Source organism: Osmia bicornis, chromosome 8, assembly GCF_907164935.1.
Source record: "Osmia bicornis bicornis chromosome 8, iOsmBic2.1, whole genome shotgun sequence".
In the NCBI taxonomy this organism is placed as follows: domain Eukaryota; kingdom Metazoa; phylum Arthropoda; class Insecta; order Hymenoptera; family Megachilidae; genus Osmia; species Osmia bicornis.
Window position 1 is genome coordinate 5,387,934 of NC_060223.1, and position 25,220 is coordinate 5,413,153.

Consider the following 25,220-nt stretch of genomic DNA (forward strand, 5'->3'; position numbering starts at 1 on the left):
TGTTGTATGTAGTTCCTGAAGTCGTCGTAGAGTGCGCAACACGACGGTTAGCAAAAATGATTTTATGCTACGTCGGTATTTCAGAACGTGAGACACGAACTTCAATAAGACGGCAGCTCTATTTCATATCTCATCTGTGAGTCAAACATATATTTAAAGTCTATATCTCCCTGTTAATTGTTTACATAAATTGTTGAAAATCATATAATATTTTATATTTTCAGCATAAAAATAATTCAATGCTTCAAACATAAATTTTCAACTTTGATCATTTTCATCCATCATTAATATTTTAGCACTGATTTTTCAAAGTGAGAATTAAAAAAAAAAATTATTACATTCTTAGTCAAAGCCGTATAAAAGTACGCAATTAAAAAAAAAAGAAAGACAAAGACCCATGAATTGGTACACCTCCTCCCCCTATTGAAGGGGTAAGAGGTGGTTTGCGTTAAGGGTTAGTTTTGGTCGGAAAGGATCGAGGGGGCAAAGGCGCGCGAAGGAGGGCGTCGATTGGTCGGACCAGAGGATGCGTGGTCCGCTCTAACCCGGCCACATCCAGTCTGCCGCCGACTGCATAGTGGCGTGGTTCGTTATTTTTCTTCAGTTGATTTTGGTTCTCGTGCGACGGCGACCGCTGTCAAACGAATGTCGTGATCGTGCGTACGTTATTATATCGGGCATAGACATGACATAACACGTAATTTTGGATGGACACTTCTGTGCATACAGTGCCGGTACACAGTCAGAGGAGGCGAGGTGTTGCGATATGCCGGTGCTGGGACCAGCCTGACTCTTTGCTCCTCTCTGGAACATCGCGGCTCTCCTTCGACCAGGGTCATCCACCCTGTGCTCCAGCCGCTTCGCGTGTCCGCTTTTATCCTGGACATCAACAACCCTCCTGTTAGTGAAAGGTAATTGATCTTTTCTGTTATTTTTTTTTTAATATTAATGTTTTGATATGTATTTACAAAAAACCATGCGTTACTAGATTATAAGTCATCTATAGGGTAGTTTGTTTTGAATGTTTCTCAGACACTGTTTTTACTCTTTTATCCCGGCAATTATTGAATGAAAATTACTCAGGGTTGAATAGACACGGATTGATTAGGTGTTAGTGGTATGTTTGCGCGAAGAGTCGCAGCGTTTGAATAGAATAGAGGTTAAGGAGACGGTGTATTTGTCTTCAACTTCCATGCTTGACTTCACTCGCGTTGGCGGAGTGAATTGACTTAAACCGAGTTCTAGGATTAAAAAAAAAAGCAACATTAAGCGTTAAGATGAAAGGAATTAAGGAAGGAAAAAATAGTTCTTTTAGTGCCTCGTTTTTATTGTTTCTGAAATAGAAAACGGTATAAAATTTTGATGGTTAATAGCCAGTTTTCAGGTGTAAGCGTTACGTAATGTTATTTTACTGTGCATATCTCTGTCCCCTGTGCCTCCGTAGTAAATTGGCCGTATTGTTCCCAGCAGGAGATGGTGTTCTATAGAGTCATTCGAGCTGTATCTGCTCGTAACGAGCAATTAACTTTTGCTCGATTTATCGTTCGCTATAGATCGATATCTCGATACCCCCTGTAAACGAGATAAGCTGTTCGAAAGAGTGTGTATTGCTTTTACGAACGATTTAAGAAAATAAACGAGACATTTATGTTGGTAATATTTCCTTCCTAATGTATAAAGTATTTAAGGCGGTTTAAAGGTAGATTAATAACCTACTATTTAATTATCGTAATTAAGAACAAGAAGGATAGTAGTCCATTCGTTTTCTGTTTATTTTCGAGAGCAATTGATTTTCCACGTGTAATCAGCGCTTTTGTTGGTCGATGGAACGCACAGTAGCGTGACAAAGATGTGCCCAGAGATTTATGGCCGGAGCATCGCCATGGAAAAGCGATTTACTCGGTGATTTAACGCGGTGTACCTAATTTCTTACACGCATGGTATTCGGTTTACTTCATCGTCTATTTTTGATGGCATCGAAACGATCTCGATATTTACCTCCTACGATGAACGCTGAAATTATCGTTCGATGGAAACGGATCATTTCGACTATCGGTAATCGAATAATCGACTATCGATAATAGGCGATTAATCGTTAGTTACGCATATTAGCCACTATCGTGTATGCTTGCGGTAACTTTTATGTCCGATAAATTATACACAATATTCCTGAAAATTGAAAATCACCTGGGTTTAAAATACAAGCTTTTAAAAATATCTTCTGTTTATTTAAAGACTATTCAAATGTGAATAGTTGTATCTGATACTGGGTCAGTGAAGAATGAGAATTTTTTAAACGTAAAACGCGACAATATGATAACGTGGAATACGAATTTCTTTTGGATTTAGACTTTCTATGTAATTTATCCAAATTACGCCGGTCGTTAATTGCGGTCTTCATTACCTACTTTTATAGAACCTCATTCGTTACGAGAGTGTAAAGATTTCTTCTAATTAAATTGCAGGGGAAAAGAAACAAACCTTTCGGAAAATATTTACCGATGCAGTTTCTATAAATATATACACATCTCATTAAGGAAATATCCCAAATCTTTTATTTTTTATTTTACCACAAGGGTCGTCGATGACCCGCAATATCTAATCATTGCAATTTATTATATCGATTGGCAGTTTAAATATGAGAATTATTTTCATTCTTAGCAATTAGAGGTTAAGTATGCCTGACCATACACGTTCTCTATCACTCTAGTGATTGACGAAGTCGCGTTATGAAATGACCTGACACAAGTAGATCGTTAGTTATGAATAGAAATTCAAAATTTTCACCGACCAGGAAATATTGGCCCGAGAAAAACTTGTTCTGCCAAATATTATAATTTGCCTGAGGTTGTCGCAAAATAACTAAACGTGTAAACAGACATTCAAGTTCAACTCGTATACGCATTTTCTCACTCCCACGTGCTGGCGCAATATCCAGCACCGATTTAACGCATCTTTAATTTTTATCTACCGAAAAACAATTCCTCACGGAATTTATTATACTTCCGTATTTCTAGAGACAGGGGCGGCCCTGGGCCCCCCAAGGTCCAGGGGCCCCATAAAACAATTTCGCGTCTAAGAATGCAAGAAGATTGTTTATTTGAATATTAATCGACGTAAATGCAAATCTAAATTAGTTATAAAAGCTCTAATGTGAATTTTATAAATTTTATTTGAGGTACATTTTTTTGTGTCATATATGTGAAGGGGCCCTTTCTCGGAGCTCGCCTCGGGCCCCCGAAATCTCAGGGCCGGCCCTGTCTAGAGAACGAAATTTATCGAGTATACCGGCAGTTTTATAAGCGATTTCTTTTGCAAAGAATCCGAGTCTTTTGGAAGTCGCGTTTGTAAAAGGGGTCGATAACGGTCGGGCAGAGGGTGAATTTAAGCAGAGCATTGAAATTTATTCCGGAAATTCGCGCATGCACTGCTTTTGCCAAACAACTTTTCCATCAAAACATTGCATAACTGTATGCGGTTGCTAGACACGAGGTAAACCAGGCTATGTGTATCCGTTGATTACATACATGCATGAACGTATGAGAAATGAAAAAAAAAAGAAAAGAAAAAAAGAATTTCCTTTATTTATCGATCACACGAGCGACACAGACTGTTGCTGGCACGTAACAGCGCGATTCCAACGAACTTTTTCATACGTGTTGCATCAAGGTTTTACAGAAAACAACGTTCGCGTTGCTTTTCTATTTCAACGCTTTATCGTCGGCCAATTTGTGCTCGGCGAACACAGAGTTGCAACTGGTACTCGAGGAAACTGTACGTTCCGCTTTTATGAAGCTTTGTTATCAAGCTTTGTTTTGTTTAGCCGTTCATCGTGGATGAAATTGCACTGAAATAGAGTGTAATTCTCCTGTGAATAGTTGAATAACTATGGATAGAATATACAGGGTGGATCATAAAGGTATTTGTCTTCAGTATGGTCGTAGAGGATCAGAGATATGTTTAAATTAAGGTTAGAACGTATGCGGTAAGGAAAATGGCGTTACAAGAGAAGCAGTAATGCCGGGACTCTTAATTTTGACGGTATTAATATTAAAAGTGATTTAGAAATAAAAATAGTTATTTTTAATTATTAAATGTTATAAACTTTAGTATATAATTGGGAAATATAAATATATGTATAAATATCAATTCAAATTTTTCCGCGTAAAGGTTGGTATGCGAGTAGTGGGGGAAGGCCACGGACTTATATAAGGGGCCTTCTCTCTCGCAACGTCATTCTCTCCCTGGCCGCCTGTGGGGGAGGATGGGAGTCCTGGGAGGGAGAAGGCGGTAACCGCGGGGGAGGGCCGGGAATCTAGGGGAACCGGAAGTCCCCGAGGATTTCTGGGAACCCAGAAATTCCCGGGGAGGACGAGAATCGTGTAAACCTGGAATATCTCGGCTTATTTTAAATTGTGAAATATTTCCAATAAAAATTCTTCCAATTATACAATAGAATACAATTTAATAGAGCAGATTTGTTTATTTGGGAGAAGAATGTGTGCGTATCCGTTATAGAAGCTCGTAAATTAGGAATGGCGAGCAAATAATCGTGTAAAAGAGAACAGATTCTTCTATCGGGAAACCACCATAAAATATTTCGAACCATTGGATACATAAAACTTCTTGAAATAGATCTCAGCTTTACGTGGTTCGAAACGAAACTATAAAAACCTATCTCGAAGTGAAAATTTGATATATGAAAGGAAATAAAAGAATTTTATTTTACTAAAAAGAGAAATGCGAGGAGTCTGAAATAATTTCCTCGAATGTGTTAGAGAATATACGGTATTGAAAGCATTCAAAAATGTGACTGAAAGAAACGAAATATTGAACTGCCATCGATTGCTAAAAGAAGGCAGCGATGCATGACGAACATCCGCCCGTTTATTACTTTTTTCTTTCCTTTTTTCTCTTCTTTATAGCACACAGTTATGACGTTCTGTTTGATTCAGTAGGCAGTAACTGAACGATTGCAATCTCGCCAACCACAGATGCTCACGTCACTTTTTTTTTTGTTTCAAAATTCATTCGATACAAAATTTATTTTACGTTAATTGCCACGAAGGGTCATCAGTGACCCACGCTTCAAATCTAATGCAATCGAATAATAAATAATAAAAAGAAAAAAAATTAAAATAACTCGCCAACCACAGGTACTAACGTCATTTTTTTTTTTTTTTCAAAATTCATTCAATACAAAATTTATTTTACGTTAATTGCCACGAGGGGTTATCAGTGACCCACGCTTCAAATCTAACGCAATCGAATAATAAATAATAAAAAGAAAAAAAATTAAAATAACTCTCCAACCACAGGTACTCGCGTCATTTTTTTTTTTTTACAAAATTTATTTTACGTTAACTGCCACGAGGGGTTATCAGTGACCCACGCATCAAATCTAACGCAATCGAATAATAAATAATAAAAAGAAAAAAAAATTAGAATAGCATCATTATAATATTAATAAAATAAAATAGAAAATATACGCTTATTCCTATTCCACTGATTAACGCGTTAAAAGAACGGTACCTACATATTTGGAATCGGAAGTAGAATAAACTTCTGTTAGGCCAGACCACACGATCCACCGAACATCTGGAAATTCGATTCGCAGAAGGATCGATTTTCATGGTTTTCTTGTTTAATCGTCGGGGTCGTTGTAGCTTCACCAAAATACTCATGCGCAAATATTTGACTGGTGCGTTCGGTTTGCTGTTTCGTGCAGGGTGCCAGACACGTGGCAGGGTTTTAAATCCATCATATTACACCGTCTCTCTGGAATCCATTTCATCCTTTCAATACCAGTTGAATGTGTAAAATAAACCCTGCATTCATCCCAGGAATTTTAAATTTACATGTGAAACTTTTTTTGTTATAAATTCGAAATTATGGCAATTAGCGTGTTCAAATTTTTTGCAATATCTATAAATTATTATTCAGAACCGACGGTACGAAGCATTCTGTTTTTATACATTTAAAAAGAATCGATAATCGAACCGATGCACTTAACGTCTGACCAATGGTTTACTTTTTCCACTTGCACAGCCCATCTTTCAAATGCATTGCTTATTTCTGTATCACCTCGCAATTCGAACTTTATCGGTTAAATTCATCGATTACCAACCAACTTGGAAACTTTCTACCGTGTCACCGTGGCAAAAGTTCAACTTTTAATTTATATCGCGCTTCCTGTCCTAAATAAAAGTGTACAGCAAACTCTGTTCCAGACTTTGACGAATTTTAAACTGTCGAACCTATATAGAATAAAAAAAAAAAATTAACATGAGAAGAGGAATTGAAAGGGGGGGAAAAAATTGTCTGTTTACAGTTGGCTGATCGATCGGTTGCGGCTCGTTATTCGTGAAACAGGAAGCGGAAGCGTGGATAAGGAAACTGATGAATATCAAAAGGTTGAAAATAATGGGGAGGGATGAAGTAACGTCGGTGTGACGTTGAGAGGCTCGAAGAAGGGCTGGAAAGCCAGACGCCTGGTATAAAGGAAACATTTAATTGGGAGAGAACGAAGGGCTGCACCAGGAATGGCTACGCCGCCGGACTCGCCGGGACCGGAAGAGGCACTTTTCGACTTCGAGAGCTCGAGAACAAGGCAACAGACCACCCGGCCCGTCGCCCTCGAGGAACTTCTTCGGCAGACCAAGTTCTCCAGACAGGAAATACGAGTGATGTACCGTGGCTTCAAGCAGGTAAGCGATGATGAATAATTAATCTGGATATACGATACACGAAATCGTGATGGGTTTCGTGGAATAACTAGGAGAGACATGATTCATTCCCGAGGTTCTTGGAACTACTTCAATTTTCTTGTTAAGATACACTTTGAACTTTTCTTGTGTACCTGGTTTATTCGATTAAAATTCAAATCATGTACACTCGCGATCAAATCAGGCTTCCAGGGGAAGTAGGAATTCTGAAAATCTGAATTTTTATTATATCAATATTAAAAATAATGTATCTTTCAATTGATAAATATTATATTATGAAATTTAGAACGAATAGCAATATAAATATTGACTTTTCGACGACGGACCATGGAGAGAGTCTCGAGATAGCGCGGCGGACCATGGAGAGAGCCCCAAATCTGATTCGATCACGAGTGTATCGACCATAAAAATAATTTCGGAAATTGTTTTCTATTTCAATCTGACGCTAACAATTATTTTCCAAGGAAAAATCCTCTCGGTTTCTATATCAATCGTGAGTATATTCACGGTTGTACTCACTCAATTTTCTTCGTTATAATTTTATTTGCATGAATATTCATGGAAGGAAAACGTTCCAGCGAGACCTTATTTCGACCAGCTCACGAAGACCCAGCCTGTTATGCATACGATGCTCTACCTTAGCTGGAAATATTCCTTGGTGAATCAACACCGTATCTCCTACATTATTGCTCGTCCAATTTCTTGTTTTTAACGTTTACGAGTACGAATCTCTCCGAGGTGATTAGGCCAATTATCATCGGGCCAATTAAGCTCTCCTTGTATTTAATTAAAACCTTCGAGCACTGTGGATGGATATATCCGCTTAATGAAAATGAATAATTTTAATCAACAACCCTGGGGAAAATTTACATTTTCATCTTCTAAGGTTTAAATAAACTTTAATACCTTTTTCCTCTAATAAAAGGTTCAAACTGAAAAGAGAATTTCTACACTCTTTTTTCTATTTGATTAATAGATGAAGGCAATTTAGAATAATTTTAATCAACAACCCTAAAAAAATCATTTTCTAAGGTTTAAACAAATTTTAATGCCTTTCTCTTTTAGCAAATTGGTCAAACTGAAAAGAGATTTTTTACACCCTTTTTTCTATCTGTTTAACAGATGAAGGCAATTTAGAATAATTTTAATCACCTACCCTGAAAAAAATCTACAATTTCATCTTCTAAAGATTAAACAAATCTTGATGCCATTTTCCTCTAATAAAAGGTTCAAACTGAAAAGAGGATTTCCATACCCTTTTTTCTGTTTATTTAACAGATGAACGCAATTTAGAATAGAACATAAAAATGAGCATCCCTTTGATCGTAACTCGTTGTTTCATTAAGCCGTTAGGTAAGCTAGAGATTATGGTTCGTCCTAGTTTCCTCAGCTATCCTCTACGTAATCTAGCGCATATACGGGGTGCACTGATATAAACCTGGATCGCTTTAATATCTTGTCTGTTTATGTTGAGCCTTTAAAGAGAAAAGAAATCTCATTTGCACGCTTTCGTTATGTTCGATAGCCGATTCGCTTTGATTATTAAATCACGGGTATGTGGGTCACGTAGGTGATATTTTCCGGTCTACTGATTTCATCAGGAAATTCACTTTCTAGATAAAGTAACGTGCCAACCCCGCCGTGGAGGTACGTTTACTATTGACCACCCCGTGTATACCGTATCAACGATTTTCGTGACGAGGAAGGCCTTGCCACGAACCGCAGGATTTCGCGTTTCACTCGTGCGTCATTTTCGCGTGGAACGAGGCCTATAGAAACACCAACTGCCACGTCAGTCGGTGGTAAAATATTCACATACCGTTTCAAGGGTGCTGTCTGCTTCAAGGTTGACACCGCTTCCAGTTGGACGCAAATTTTGCCGGCTACAGGTCAATACAACACGGTTGAACGCTTGCTGGTTCATCTTGAAGGTTCAGATTCTTTTTGAAATCTTAAAAATTTAAGATTTGAAGTTTATGTAAAAAAAAAGAATCTTCAGAAGAGATGTAGAGAATTCAAGCTTTGAACCTGACGAGGAATTTTAGATCAATAAAAATCAATAAAATATTAATTAAAATAATTCTCTTCCCCCGAGTGATTAATCTTACAAATTTAAGGTGTGAAGTTTATATAAAAAAGAAGATCTTCAGAAATATAATAAAAATATCAGAGATGTAGAGAATTCAAGCTTTGAACCTGACGAGGAATTTTAGATCAATAAAAATCAATAAAATATTAATAAAAATAATTCTCTTTCCCCGAGTGATTAATCTTACAAATTTAAGGTGTAAAGTTTGTATAAAAAAGAGAATCTTCAGAAATATAATAAAAATGTAAGAGATGTAGAGAATTCAAGCTTTGAACCTGACGAGGAATTTTAGATCAATAAAAATAAAATTAATAAAATATGAATGAAAATAATAATGATTAATAAAAATAATTCTATTCCCCCGAGTGACAAATTAAACGATCGATCGTTATAACAATAACGATGCCAAAGGTAATTAGAAAGATGAATAATTAACGAAGCAGCGACGTATATTCGCAGTGTACCAGGTTTTATTAATTCGTTGATAGAAACAAAAGAGGGTAGTTTTGGCCGTCTTTCAACGAGCCATTCGCTGCTTCAGGTCTTGGCAAACAGAAAACGTCGGATTGGTAGAAAAAGTTGTGAAGTGGCATCCTTTTCGATTGATTTTTAGAAGGTTTTAAGTGCTCCATGCCACTTGTCGGTGTCTTCTGAGATGGGTGCTACTCTTCGCCGCAGACAAATGAGTTTGGAATCGCAGAACCACCTGTACGTTCGGTAACTAATTGAGGTTTCAAACTTTCTCTTCGTTGTTAGCATTTCACTGTAATTTCCACGTTGTTCGGTTGATTCGAATAAATTGATCGATTCTGATAGAACACCTGCTGTTTGGGAAAACATTCATCTGTATAGTAGAAACAAACTCTAAAAATTCTTTTTATTATTTGTTTTTTTTTTTCACGTTAAGACATTATAGGTGTGCAGGGTAATACATATATCTATTAAATGTATCATTTTTAAACAAAAGAGTTTCATTTAACCTTTTAAGTGGAATGTATTTGTACTATCTTTTTATTTTTAGTTTTCTCTTTAATTTGGAATTAATTTGCAGTTTTTTTTCTAAATTAAAATTGTGGCTTTCTCCATGGTCCGCTGTCTTGCGGCTCTCTCCATGGTCCGCCGTCTTGAGGCTCTCTCCATGATCCGTCGCCCGAGGGTTAAAAAACACATTACATAATATTTCTTACTTTTTTAGGGATCAATAAATCTATAAATTACCCTATTTATCAATTTTCGATGCTAGAGATTCTTATAAAGGAACCTCGATGTTTGATATCGAACATTCTTACAGAGGTAGTTTAGAGGTCTGACACAATTTCATGACATAAAAGTATCGCACAATACCACTCATGGTGGATCAATTTAAAGCTCAAGGTTCAATAAAAATGACTACATAAACGTTTCATGAATATTTTTCATTTTCAACGCTCGGGACCATGGTTCTTTCGATTCGCCAACATAAACAGCAAGTTGAACGATCGAAACTTTTCTTCTCCAACAAGATCCTCCGATGTCTGACGATATAGTAATCGTCGTGACATACTTTTAGGCTGGCAAGAGCATAAAAGCCGGATCGATATCTAACGTGGAACTGTGTCTGGTTACAGAAAAACAGTGCGAAAGGACTTACGTTGGTCGCGCGTAATCTCTCGGTTTGATCACTGGCTACGAAACGATCCAGCAATTTGTACGCATCCGTCTCTTTCATTTATGTCCCATCGATCGAATTCAGGAAACCTGGAACTTCTATTTTATCTGTGACGGATATTCCGTCTTCAGAATATTCCATTGATTCAACCAAGAATTTCCAACCGAATTTTGACGGAACCGTTGCTTCTTAATGCATCCGCGATGCGACGACCCAGAAATTCGGCAATTGCAAGGGAAATTTTTCAATTTAAAATTCGTCAGTCATAACTCAGCCAGAAATTATCAGTTATCGAATTTATCAAAGGGTAAACCAGCACCGGATTAAACGGGGGTCTAAAAAGGTCCCAGGAAAATTTTGTCAGCATGAAAGTTATCGAAATTTTTCTTTATCATAAAATACTCTGTTCGGGCTGTTCCATTTGATTCTAAAAAAGAAAGATTGATATGCATGGACGTTTCATGGCTTTGATGGTCTTGGAACTAGGTGGACCATGTGTTAAAAGAGAGATTCGCGACAGCAGTCGACTGATAGCAACTGTGTCGGAACAGTATTTCATTGTCTCGTTCGTGCCAGCAGCTATCTTCAACGATGGCTATCGAATGCCAAAGCGTTTCCACCCTCAATGACTTTTATCTGTCGTTAATTGAATAAAGATCTGTATTATAAACTCGCTGAAATTAATAAACGTCCAAGTGAATATTTAAGCGAACTCGAGTTACACCCTTTTCGTTCTTTCGTATGATAATCAAAATATCTTCCAATAGAAAAAAAAAAAGAAATCTTCTGTAAAATTCGTTCCTAGTAGGGATATGCGGGTACCGATATTACGGGCTCGGGCGGGTTCGGAAAACATCGGGCGAGCTCGGTCGCGCGTCCGATATATGCGTGCAGTCCGGTAGCTCAACTATTTCGGGTTCGGTCGGGTACAGTCGGGCAGATTCGGACGAGCTCCCGCGGGCCGCGGCCAAACTTTCATGTACTTGTTAATAATTGCAATAAGCATGTGCAAAATCTGTTTTATTTATATGGAATTTTGGAATAAGATAGTTTAATAATAAATATCTATATTTTGGGAGCTAGTCCGAATCTGCCCGACTGTCCCCGACCGAATCCGAACTAGTCGGGCCACCCGACTGCACGCATGTATCGGACGCCCGACCGAGCCCGCCCGATGTTTTCCGAACCGATCCGACTAGTCGGGCCGCACATCACTGTAGTCCCTAGATTCGCGAAATGTCCTGCGACACTCGTTTCGCCCACTCGTGTCCGTGCAAACGCATTCTCTTGACACGATTTCCAGGCTTGAGTGGCAAGTGTACAGCGAAATAGCGCAATTAAAACATCTAAGGAATTGCTGAAAAGTCCGAAGCTTTTTTCGCGATACGCAATTTCGAGTTGCTTTCAGCCGGTAAGTGGCTGCGACAAAAGCACGAAATTCAACCTTTCGATCGTTTCAAGCTGGCGTCAAGGAACGCGACAGGGAAAAAATGTCGGAATAGTCCTTTTGAAAAGCGCCAGGTGGATAACTTCGCCTTTTGCGTACGTGTTTTTATGTTGCCGTTCGAGCACCCTTCTGAAAGCGTTTAATATCATGGTATTAATCAAAAGGAGAGATTTATATGAAAGTCTCTTCCCTGTTTTGTAGGATACAATCTTTCATATTTGGAATACTGATATTTTTAGTTAATAAAAGGTTAATATTAAAGAAATTATTAAAAATAATATTAGAGAAATATTAGAAGATTCAAAGAAAGCTATTTGGAATCTCTCCCTTATATTTTATGAAATACAATTTTTTTGATTCTAAATAGCTGAAAATTTAATTTAAAAAAGAAGCTATTTTTAATGAAGATATTTTCATTATACAATTATTAGATCTACAAATTAATTCTGTCTCCTCTTTTTTTTTAATTGAAGATTTATTTTAAAAAAATAATCTTCATTATTATCATATTTCAAATACCTAGAAGCGGGAGAAAATATTCAAATTTCAAAAGAGTAATTAAAATACCTAGTAATTAAAAATTTCGTAGTTTCATACTTTAACATAACAGTTCGTTACAATTCTTTTTGTCACACGCCGATGTATAACAAAACGTAAAATATTGAATGAATCTTTCCGATTGCTGTTCAATAGCACGAGAACCAGCCATTCTCTCAGCTCTTTGTCACAGATATCAAAGAAAGCCTTCATTGTTTCCCTTGTTTTCTTTGATCGGGCCTGGCTTAACCCTCTTAGATAGCAGGTTCCAGCTTTTTTCTTTTTTCTTCTTCTTTTTTCAATGAAAGCGTAAAGGTTAGAGGAGCATTAGCACGTCCTATTGAACTCGATTCTATTTAAGGTTGTACAGTGTTCGTATCTAATGGAAATCGAAGAAGGCCTAGCAGAGTCGAGGCCAGGACCTTGACGTTTAGGAAAATCAGAAGGATCCTTGTACCGCAAAAGCCACCTGGAAAGGTCGTGAAAAGATAAATGAATTTAACCGGTGATATTCGTTGTCAGCTTGAAACATTCTAATTCGGATGAACCTTCGAACTTTCACGCACCCCTGCTGACCTGATTATCGGAGTTGACTCTTTTTTTTTTTTTTAATGTAATGAGAATCCAGCTCCCCACGGGGGGTAAATCGATGCAATTTTCTTGAATTTATATTGCATTGTGCCTATATTGGTGATACAGTTAATTGCTAATCAATAATTTAGAGGCTCTACCGAGCTATCGTTTCGGTCGTTTGTACTTTTATACTGTCATTTGTATTAAAAATATCCAGGGGACGTTTACGTGGTCATTTTTATCGAGCTTCAAGCTTCAGATTCGTGTACCATTTGTGACATTTTCTAATACTTTTGTGTCATGAAACTATTGAAGACTTTCCGTGTCCTAATAAAAGTTTCTTGACACTTGACGATCTTGTACTTTCGATGATGAAAAATATATTTAATATAGTAATCGAGATGTTTACAGTTATTGACCCTTTTTCTAAAAGAGTTTTTTTAACTTTCGAACGGCGGACCACGGAGAGAGCCCCAATTTGAATTTAATTCCGTGCTTTATATTGTTTTCATTTTCTAAATTTTAAATTGTCCCTTTAAAAATTATCTACCCTAAAAAAATCTTCCATTTTGTTCCAAATAAAATTATAGTTTATTATGTAATAAATTCATTATAATATATTTTCTACTTCTTTAGAAAAAGAGACAATCATTATACAAAGTTAACTGTATAAATTACCGTATAAAAATTTACAGAAAATTTCACGCGAATAAGTGAATCGTTGATAAGAAGAAAAGTATTCCTCGTATGAAAAACGACGTCGTAAGTACCGGTTAACGAGAACTATAAGTTGAGTGGCTCTTCACTGAAGAATCTGACGTTTCTAGGAGGCACTAGTCTCTTCTTCATTCAGCTCCGTCATTTTATAAAATACCTTCCATCCGGTTGTCTCAATCCGTACGTATAAGATCGTAGAAGGAAGAAGAATCAACGAGCTCGAGAGTAATAACGCGAGAATACATTTCTAAGATTCCAACGTAACTGGGATGTATCTTTCTCGCGTTCGTTCATCTTAATAATGAAACAAAAAAAAGAGGAAGAAAAAAAAAGAGGTCTTAGCTGTGGCCTACTTTTGTCGCAATTTACCTTGCTAAGGCTTTCGCGTAACTTCCTGGAAGAAGCTGCACCCTCGTTTCGTTGCTCTTTTGTTGCCACTTCTTTCAGCAAGTCCTTCTACGTTACACTAGTCATTCTTGTTATCTTGAACCTTTTAACCCGTTCGTAACAGGAGCAGTGACAAATTTCGGAAATGAGAATTAACGAGGGTGTGTAAAATGGAATTTCAATTAGCGCTACTGCATTGATTATAGCGATCTCTAGCGCGCTGTGATTAAATAGCTATAATTAGGGGGTGGACTGGATCTTCATTTTTTAGTGGGAAATTAGTAACACGAGATTTCTAATTTAACACTTAATGGAGGGGTTGTTTTTCTCTCTATCTTTCTCCATTTTCAGGCTTTTTAAGGGTAGTGCAATCAGGGGGCGAACTGGAATCCAAATTCCTAAATTAGGGACATGAAGAGCCCTAATTTAACACTTAACGAAAGGGTTGTTTTTTCCTATCTTCCGCCATTTTGTTTTTTTTTTTTAGGGTAGTGCAATCAGGAGGCGAACTGAAATTCAAATTCCTAAATTAGGGACATGAAGAGCCCTAATTTAACACTTAGCGAAAGGGTTGTTTTTTCCTATCTTCCTCCATTTTCAGTTTTTTTTAGGGTAGTGCAATCAGGGGTGGACTGGAACTCAAATTATTTAATTAGGGATACGATTTACCCTAATTTAACACTTAACAGAAGGGTTGCTTTTTTCCCATCTTCCTCCATTTTCAGTTTTTTTAGGGTAGTGCAATCAGGGGTGGACTGGAACTCAAATTCTTAAATTAGGAACATGACAAGCCTTAATTTAATAATTAACGAAAGGGTTGCTTTTTCCCTATCCTCCTCCATATTCAGTTCTTTTTTTTAAGGTAGTGCAATCAAGAGTGGAGTGGGACTCAAATTCTTTAATTAGGAACACGACATACCCTAATTTAACACTTAACAAAAGGGTTGTTTTTCCCCTATTTTTCTCCATTTTCAGGCTTTTCCGAGAACAATGCAATCAAAATATGTGCAAAAACGTAAATCCACGTAGTCCGTCTTAAGAAGCTATTAAATCTATACGTCCCGTTCATAAGGTGTTAAATTAATTAGTCTTGAAATCCCGACCGCCCCACTGGGAATCTCCCGCTCCTGATTATGATCAGTGATTATTAATGACCTTTCAAATAATCCTTGAACATAGTATACTGAAATCTGAATTTATTTTCAAGTAGACGGTAATAAATCATTATCGTTCTTTAAGTGTCCTTTGCCCATTTGCCGGAGTATCATCCGTCTCGCCTCCTCCTTCTTCCTGTTCTTTCTATTTCTGTAAGCAAAATAGGATACCGAAGCATTGTCTGAATCGGGACACAATGCTCTTCCTTACCTGAGTACATTCTCGTAGATAGAGAGCTCCGATTGTTCGGAGAAATTACACATTCGAGCAGCAAAGCCGATGATAAACGGAGTGGACTCGAACGCAGCCTCGAACGCCTCGCCAACTAGAATTATATCGCATCATGGGGTCTTTCGTGGGTCCTTTGTGTTTCGATAGTTACAGAAATGTAAATTGGTATTTCTATTAATGGTAGAACTGTGCTAATTTAATGTGCAATACGATTTAGACCGCGTTAATTATAATTATACAAAAGTGTTCTTAAAGAGTTAGGCCACCTTGAAGATTTTTAGGAATTTTTTTTGAAGAATCAATGATGTAAATTCAAAATCCAGTTTAGACATTCTATTATACGTACCTTGAAGTACCTTGAAGTATTTTTTTCAAAATTGTGGCTCTGAACTTAATAAAAGCAATGGGTTTAATTCGACTCACTCCAGAGCAAATAAAAAAATATTTTCATTATATAGGTACAATTTTCTAGAGAAATAAATATGGATCTTTTAAAAAATGAGCATTTTTAAGTAAAAGATTCTATATAAAATTCTCTATAACATAGAAAATTATTAATAAATCCTAAAATCCGTATGTACTTCTCTTAATAATTTATTTTTAAAGATCCTATCGAAATTTGAATTGAATCAATCAAATATTAATATTCTTAGACTTCTACTGTTCGCCAATTAAAAAGATACAATTTTGAGAAAAAGACGTTTAAAGTTTTAAATTGCAATATTTTTTGAATAAGAAAAGAAATTTTTAATTTATTATTACTGTGTTATTCTGGCAGCAACTATTTCAAGTCAAAAACAGGAAATTCGATTTTCTGGAAGTTTCAACGTGGCTTAACCCTTTGAACCTATTCTCTTGCCTGTTTCATTAAAGTCATTATTAGACACGTCGAGGCTGAAAGTTTCGAAGCTCAAAGAGCCAGAACCGAATATTTCGGCTAACGCTGCACCTCCGTCAGCTGTTATTCCGCAAGCGCTCAAGTCCAGAACTTCTAAACTGTCTTTCCGTAGTAGATCTAAAAGAGAAACATCCATCTTCTCGTGTGTCTAGGTAAAAAGTATGGAAAAATATTCGGAGAAGCTTTGAAAAATAATATAAAAATATGATCTCAATATTACCAATAATCGTGCAAATATAATATAATTTTCTTTTAAATACTTGTAGAATTAACCCTTTGAGGGCCAAACTTAATTGTCATAATAATTTATAATTCTGTATTTATTGCTTTATATTCTTAATACAAAAGAAAGTTGTAAGTGTAGGTGGTGAAAAATAATATTATTATAATATTATTTATAATATTATTAATTCTTTCACTTTAAATTAAAAATATTCTCTGCAAACTTAGGAATGCTCGAAAGGGTTAAATGACCAGGCTGACAAAAGACTAGCCTGACATTAGCCCATATCCCCCGAAGACTTCCCTGAATTCTGACTCAAGTAGACCAAATTAGCAAGACAGAAGTGAATCACTATTCTAGTTTGCCCCAGTGGATACAATCAACGGCACACAGCCGTCGATACGTGGCCAGTGTAAATATTGACTCATGAGAGAGGATAAAGTTAGCAAGCCAATACTTTGGGGGTATGTAAGTACTTACAGGCACATACGTGAACCACTCCATCGTCGAGCAGAGGGTTCAATTTCAAATTTAGATGCTTCAGTATCGAGTCTTCTCTTTTAAGTAATCCGTTTATTATCCCTGACACTCCTTCCGGTCCTATATCATTATTGGCTAAATGTATGGTCTTCAAATTTTTATGGACTCGTAGAAATTCACCGATAGCATAGGCTCCTTTGTCTCCTAGTTTGCAATGCGAGAAATCTATTTCTTCTATCTAGAAAATAAATTGAAAATCCGATTGGATATTTTGTACGGTGTTTCTAAGAAAATTTGAAGAAATTCAGGAGGGACACCGACGTGGTGGTTCCCCAGAATCCCTTGGAGCAAAGCCGCGGCACGTGGCTGATCCAGGTTGCTCCTGGACAGAATGAATTTCCTCAATTTCGGGCAGGCCTCGATCCCTTTTCCAAGAGCCATGCAATCTTCCACCGAGAACCTTAAACAGAATGAAATTCGAAGGGGAAATCAGTGTTTAAAACGAAGGTGAAAAGGAATAATTTTTATTCTTTGAATGAAGTTAAAGATTGAATTGAAATTGGGACTCTCTCCATGGTCCGCCGTCCGAGGGTGAGTCGGATAATATTTTATATGGTAGAAAACTCGTTGGAAATAGAACTTACTCAAAGTCTCGCCATTCGAAACCGTCGTTCATGTAAACCACCTCGAAATTGATGCGAATTTCGGTGAGATGAGGAAGCTGGGGTAGAATAATCGCGAAAGGGATGTGGTGAACGGGCTCTTCTTCGACGACACAGGGATCCTCGTCGTCGAAAAATTTTGTACGTTTTCTGGAAAAGTTTTCAGAAAATAGAGGATCCGTAAGAGGATTGAACGATAATATTAAATCGATGAAAGGAAAGTTTTCCGAGTAAAATGTATGCTTATCTTTAAGATGGTTATGGTAGAAGTTTTGATAAAAGATAGAAAGTTTGTTTACTTAAAATTTGGATTACTCAATGATATGCAAATAAGGAACATTGTGACTTTAATTACTTCGATGATATGCAAATCAGGGACATGACTATCACGTTTCCTTGTAATTATTACTCTCAGAATATGCAAATTGGGAACATGGTAATTTTCCTCTATTCTTCCTTTCAGTTTCGTTAAAAAGAAAACATCTGCTGTTTTTTAGAAGAAATTATAGTTTTCTGTGATTAATTAAAATATTTTACTTGGTGGGACGAAGAGTACGCAGTACCAAGGTGTGTACATAATTTTGTACAAGTTGAATTGTTTCTTCGCATTTCTCTTGCTGGGACTCGTAGTAACTTGGCTCGAGATTTTCCAAATATTCGCAGAGATGACCCTCGCAGTAGAGTCGTCGCCAGGAATCGCCATGATCCGCCGGATTGTTGTGCTCCCATCTGCAATAATATCATGTTTCTGGTTATCGCAAACCTCCGCAAAGCTCTTTATGGAAATTCGATATCGTTCTATGCAGTTTTATATTTTCAAATTGAACCGCTGGATACGTTCCTTGAAATTCGGCCAAAATCCTCTCTCTACAAATGATCAATGAGATTTATAACACATACACTGTTACCTGATTATCCAAAGGCGGACCCTGGAGAGAGCCCCAATTTTAATTGAATTTTGTACTTCATATTATTTTTATTTTCTAAATTTTCCACTGTTCCTTTAAAAATTATTTTTGTCTTTAGTCTTTCTAGGATTAGGTAATAGCCATTCTACTTAATAATTACAATTATAACGTGTCTAACTGTACATGCATATTTTTATTCGGATGGCGGACCATGGAGAGAGCCTCAATTTTAATTCCTCTAGAAATTATTATCCTCAAAAAATTATTTTTCCAATATATGAAACTCTTTCATTTAAAAATTATACGTTTAAAATAATCCAGATTACTCGATTAAACGTTGATTTAAATTATTCAATCGAATAGAAATCTAACTTTCCAATTTTATTCATAAATGCAACGATGCACTTGCATTTTTTAAATGCATCCTGATATCTGTATTTGCATTTTTGAAGTGCATCCTTACACTTGCACTTGTACTTTTGAAGTGTATCCTTGCACTTGTATTTGCATTTATGAGCTGCATCCTTGCACTTGTATCTGCATTTATGAAATGCATTCTTGCACTTGTATCAGCATTTATGAAGTGCATCTTTGCACTTGTATCTATATTTATGAAGTGCATTCTTGCACTTGTATCTGCATTTATGAAATGCATGCTTGCACTTATATCTACATTTATGAAGTGCATCCTTGCACTTGTATTTGCATTTATGAAGTGCATCCTTGCACTTGCACTTGCACTTGTATTTGCATTTATGAGGTGCAACCTTGCACTTGTATCTACATTTATGAAATGCATCCTTGCACTTGTATTTGCATTTATGAAGTGCATCCTTGCACTTGCACTTGCACTTGTATTTGCATTTTTGAAGTGCATCCTTGCAATTACCTGTTTCTAGAGCATCGTTCCCAATACTGTTCGTCCTCTATCTTCTTGATAACCAGTTTAAATGGTAAATCGATGGGTAAGATTTCCATAAGCATATCTCTATCCTCGCAAGTCGGTAGTTCCTCTAATATAGGGTTGTCTTTCCATGTCGAAGCTATGACACTAAGGGCAAGCACCCTCAAGCTTGTAACATTTTTCTCGTCCCAGAATTCATCTTCAGCTCGAATTGTTCTGTCGCGTTCGCTGAATAAACGCATTGTCTCGTCCGAACATCTGTGGAAAGAAAAAGAAAAAAGTATAAAAAAATCGTAGAAATAATATGAAATTCTGTAATTTCTCATGCTTGAACCGTATAATGAACCCGAAAGGTTTACTTGTAGGCTTCAAAGACGTTCCTCGGCACAGCATAAGGAATCCTCATTTTTACGTTTCGCTTCGGGGATTATATCCGTAAACAAGAGTACACGAACAACCCCTCCTATCCCATCCACATTTTTATCATCTCGTAAACCGCTTCAGGGAAGATGTAGCCGAGATTTACCTTCAGTAAATTGACCTACCATTACTACTATACCAACAGATCATTACTGGTTGCATTTTCAAACCTATCTGCCTTTTTATCTTCAACGTAAAATGAAAAAAAAAAAGAAGGAACGACGATGAAATTTGTCACAAGACTCGATCACACGAATCTGGTCGAAGTAACCATTCACTGTGATTTCTTTTTCAGGAGTGTCCGGAGGGTGTAGTGCACGAGGACTCGTTCAAGGATATCTATGCGAAATTCTTCCCCCATGGCAGTGAGTTCCAATTAAATAAGAGATCCCGTTTTTGCGTAATTAGTTAACGGCGACTCCTACGAATTCCAGACTCCAGCCTCTACGCCCATTACGTGTTCAAGGCCTTTGATGTTAATTGCAACGGTGCCATCAGCTTCAGGGTAATTTTTTCCTCGTTACTTTCACCTGTAATTTAAAGTTCAAGCGACTACTCTTTGCAGGGGTCAATGCTTCTTGATTCGTGGCAAATGAGTTCATATCAGGGGTGGGCAAATAACGGCACGCTGAGAGTTTTTATGTGGCCAGCCAAGAGAGTCAGAAAAATCCTCCTTGAACCGAGATTTAAATATTTTACTGAATTTATATTTATTGATTTTTAATGAATATTTAATGAACCATCATTTTAAAAGGTACGGCCCTTCGCTAACCTCCGCTTCCACAAAGTCGCCCCCGAGCCAAAACAATTGTCCACCCCTGGTTTAGATTGCTATTCCTATTAGTAGCATAGCTGGTTCTATTATTAATTGCTATACTATTACTACCACTGCTACTGTTAATTGTTATTAGTGACATAGTTGCATCGATTAGGCGTACAAAACACTGTAATTTCAGGATCTCCTGGTCACCTTATCCACATTGTTACGAGGTAGCATCTACGAGAAGCTACGATGGACGTTCAAGCTGTACGACATAAACGGCGATGGGTGCATTACCAGGGGTGAGCTAGGGGAGGTGGTGACTGCCGTTCACGAGCTTATGGGTCGACGACATCATGCCGAGGAAGAGAGAAAAGCGAGGGAGCAGTTGGATAGGGTGTTCAAGAAGCTCGATCTAAACCAGGATGGTGTAATAACGATCGAGGAGTTTATTGAAAGCTGCTTGAAGGTACGATGCAGTATTCCGTCCACCTTGATTTCAAACTCTGAAACTCGTTAAGTTATTATGAGATGGGAATCTATTAGTCTTTAACATTTTAGATGATTCAATAATGGAAGGTGTTTTAACTTAGTTTGAGGATGATGGATTTATTATTTGCAGAGATTGCTTGAATACAAATATGAGGACATTGTGATAAGATTCCTTTTCTTCTTAATGACTTTTGCATCACCAGAATTACTAATTAATCAGGAGTCTCTTAAAAAACACAGCTTGTATCATTTTATACAGACTGAAACACACTGATAAGAATTGAAATTGTGAAAAGATGAAGACAGAGAATTAAACTATTGATATACTTATTGTCAAATCCAATACATAATAACAGGAGCTTACCCCTTTCCTTTTCTTCCTACCCTTTCAAAACAACAAATGACTCTTTTATATGTATATGAAAACTTCTGTCATGTATGTTTTTAAAATGTCCAGTCTACAAATTATAATTAGCAGATGATAGAGATACATAAGATAAACAATAATGACTTTAGCATCAAATCAATCATCAGTTTCCACTGAAAAGCAGCTTGTATCATTTTATACTTCAAAAGAACATATTCTAAGAATAGCATTTTTCCCCAGGATGATGTAATCACACGGTCGCTGGCGATGTTCGATTGCGCGCTTTGATCTCCGGCTAAGGAAGAGCCACCGGCAGTGACCACGACGCCGCCAACACCGCTCTCCACCACGACAACCTTTTCACAGTCCCAGTCACCGTCACCACCGCCACCATCTTACTCTCTGCTGCCACCGATTCCACCACCTTTGCCTTCTCAACCACCTCCAGGTTATACGGTACAGGATCAGGAGCTGTACATGCTTCTAGCCGCACATTGGTGGAACCAACCGGAAGCTCCGCTATTTTGCTAAGGGTAAACTCTCCGAATGACCGTTTCGCTCGAATTTTAATCATTTAAGGTCAAAGAGTGCCTCGCGTGCACTGGATTAGATGAAATGCCGTTTTAACAGCAACCCTCGTTGCCTCTTTTATTTTCAGGATGTAAGGATAGACTTTGATTCCCAAGAAGCGAGAGGCCAGTACTTCTAAACGACAGGAAGGAAAACTGAACGAGGGAAAGAACGACGAAGTTTGTGAAAAATCTTGCGGGTTCAAGAGTTCAATTAACGCGTTTGTTCGTCGTCGAGAGACGAACGAGCTTGCTGGTATATTTCTTCTTGCAGAAGAACTATTTTACGTCACTTAAGTGAATTTAATTAAGCGTCCAGACTGCACAACGGAGTACGCCGTTCCTTGGAGGGAAAAGGAAATGGTATGTCAATTGTGAAATCGACAAAAGAAAGGAAAACTAAGGTATACAAAATTGTAACATTAAATTAATGAACCGTTCGATTGATTGGAAGGAAACGATAAAAGAAGCAGGTTGAATCCTTAGAATCCGTTTGGGAATACAGAGAACAACGGACGATGAAGAAACTATTTAATATTCGAAGAAGGAAACGTTGGTAACGTTGAAAATCGATATATATATATAACAGAGAATTATTGATCTTATTTGACTTCCGTGCCAAACTCCTGTTGAAACTGTTGCATTTCTTTCGTAAAGGGGACAATAGAATTGCGAATCGACCAGGAACTTTGTATTTAAATAAGAGATACGATTCTTTATCTAAGGAATTAATATTGAAAACAATGTAGGGAAAGGGGTTGCGTACGGGTATCGACCCGAAGGGATAAACCACGCACAGGGTGTCCTTAAATTCGTAACGCTATCAGAGGCGATTCCTCGTGAAAAGAAACCAGTTTTCATGGTCGTTTAATCGAATGTTAAATTAATAGTTAAGATTAGTCTGGTTGAATAAGAAAAGGGAGATACGTTTCTGTAATGTTTACCAAACGAAACACCAAATTGCAATAATTAAATCGTAACTTAAAAAAGAGAAACAACTATTTGGTTGATAAAGAAAACTTAATTGAAAATTATTGATTCGACTGGATGTTGCCATAGGCTTAGCCAGCATTTTGTCTAATTGTTAGACATTTCCTTTACTTTTAACTATACAAGCTGAGGAGAGAATTATAATTATATGTGCACTTTGGGGACGCTTCTATTCGTATTTTGCAATTAAAATTTTCTTATTAAATACTTAATAAGTCATTCTGCACGCAAATCAATTTCTTTGCAATTCTCTTCGCTGTTTCGTCATTATTCTGTCTGAAATACTTATTGATTTACTGACTTGTCGAGTATTTAACATAACAAACAATTGATAAGTGATAGTTACCTCGCGAACCGCCAGAAATTATTAAGTGATATCCTTTTAATCAGAGCCAATCCCCTTCAAGATAGAGAATGAAACGAATTAGAGCCACAAATTAAAATAATAGAGAAATCTAGTGTAAGAAGAGTTTGTTAATCGTTATTGTCTCTTCGTAGCGCTCTGTCACTTGTTAATCGATGAAACTTCTTCGCCACGATGTTTTAACTAGAGTCGAGGGTGCACAGGTTGCTAGGGACGTTCCTATAACAACATGTTGACTGCCATAGTAGAAATAACCATGTGTAGGATGGCACAATATACGGTAAAGATTCGATGAAAGCGAAACGCTTGGGGCTGAACTTTCGTTTACATCGCGCAGTTCCTACATTGTTAGAAGTTTACCGACCGCTTCAAATATAGAAAAGAACAGCGGGTGAAAGAGGGACTGTTCTTTTTCATTCGCTATTCTCAGGGCCGGTCATGAAATTCCGGGGGTCCGAGGCGAGCTCCGAAAAAGAGCCCCTTCACAGATATGACATAAAAAAAGTACCTCAAATAAAATTGATAAAATTAACATTAAAGCTTGTATAATTAATTTAGATTTGAATTTACATCGATTAATTTTCAAGTAAACATTACTTTTCTCGCATTCTTAGACGCAAAATCGTCTTATGGGGGGTTCTAGGTGGCCCACGACCGGCCCTGGCTATTCTTCCGTGTGTGCGAAACTTACTATGTATCGTCAATTTAACAAGTAAATATAATTCAATCTATATCGGTCAACGGCCTTAGCCACTTAGGCCATACCGGTACCCGTAAGATCACCGAAGTCAAGCTAAGTGGGCACGGTTTCGCCAAAAGATGGGGTTACCGTGTGCTGTTGGCAACGAATAAGCGGATAGCGGATATGAATAAAATGAATAAAGCGAAAATGTTGTATATGAATGGAAAATAAGAGTATGGCCATAAATATAAAAGAAGTAAATGTAAAAATCTAAAATAGACGAGATTTGAAAAAAGGCGCACATGCGTGGACGCCAACTTTCGTTGGGCAGAAAGGGGCCGTTAGCCCCTAGATAATGCCGCGCCCTCAAAATCTGGGGAAAAATTATCACTCAGTCAACCTATATATCGTGTTTGGTATCATTTTAATCAGAAAAATGTCACAAATACACTTAGACAGAGAAGTTTTAGAAGAAAAAAAATGAAAAATAACAAAGTTTAGTCGTGTTGCATTAGTATTAGATCTCAGATCATGTTTACAATACTCGGTGAGTAAACTTTGCGGTATCTCAAGGGGTATATAAGTGGTGGGGATGAATTCTCTTCGCTTTCATCGAATCTTTACTGTAATATGAATTATTAACACTTTGGCTATCACTGACAGAGCCAGTATTTGAAGGCTAATAATTTTGTAGCATGTATTGTATTTAATATTTTCTTTATTTATTTATTATTTCATTAAATCAAGTATGTAGCGTCAGTCCCTGGTGACTCTCATGGCAGTCAACCTGTATTAACCTGTTAACCAGTGAGCTACTATATAGTAGGAAAAAAGTGAGTTGCATATAAAATAGATTAAATGTTTATTTACTTTTTAGTTGGAAAATAAACCAGTTAACAGGTTAATTGAATAATTATTATAAATTTGCGTTTAGAACTGGAACTGTTTATAATTCTATGCAAAACTCGTAGTAGATTTTCAATAGTATCTTA

The 25,220-nt window shown here is 37.1% G+C and overlaps 2 protein-coding genes across 5 annotated transcripts; one reads left to right on the plus strand and one right to left on the minus strand.

The window, feature by feature from the left end:
* The first annotated feature begins 386 nt into the window (after positions 1–386).
* Positions 387–22,785, plus strand: LOC114879860 (Kv channel-interacting protein 1). Of its 4 annotated transcripts, none has more exons than XM_029195210.2 (8): positions 387–911; positions 6,332–6,707; positions 20,300–20,369; positions 20,439–20,509; positions 20,961–21,233; positions 21,864–22,156; positions 22,282–22,555; positions 22,647–22,785. In XM_029195210.2, the coding sequence occupies exons 2-6, from the start codon at positions 6,543–6,545 to the stop codon at positions 21,909–21,911; spliced, it is 627 nt and encodes a 208-aa protein (XP_029051043.1). In that variant the 5' UTR covers positions 387–911; positions 6,332–6,542; the 3' UTR covers positions 21,912–22,156; positions 22,282–22,555; positions 22,647–22,785. The 4 variants fall into 4 exon arrangements, with proteins under 4 accessions (XP_029051043.1, XP_029051041.1, XP_029051042.1 ...); XM_029195208.2 differs by having other exon boundaries at positions 387–656; positions 730–911; positions 22,282–22,785; XM_029195209.2 differs by having other exon boundaries at positions 387–585; positions 730–911; positions 22,282–22,785.
* LOC114879859 (dynein regulatory complex subunit 5-like) lies at positions 16,288–20,293 on the minus strand. Its single transcript, XM_029195206.2, has 7 exons — positions 19,944–20,293; positions 19,570–19,842; positions 18,310–18,501; positions 17,755–17,922; positions 17,432–17,570; positions 17,111–17,348; positions 16,288–16,524 (listed from the first exon to the last, which is right to left on the minus strand). The coding sequence occupies exons 1-7, from the start codon at positions 19,988–19,990 to the stop codon at positions 16,343–16,345; spliced, it is 1,239 nt and encodes a 412-aa protein (XP_029051039.1). The 5' UTR covers positions 19,991–20,293; the 3' UTR covers positions 16,288–16,342.
* Positions 22,786–25,220: the final 2,435 nt, after the last annotated feature.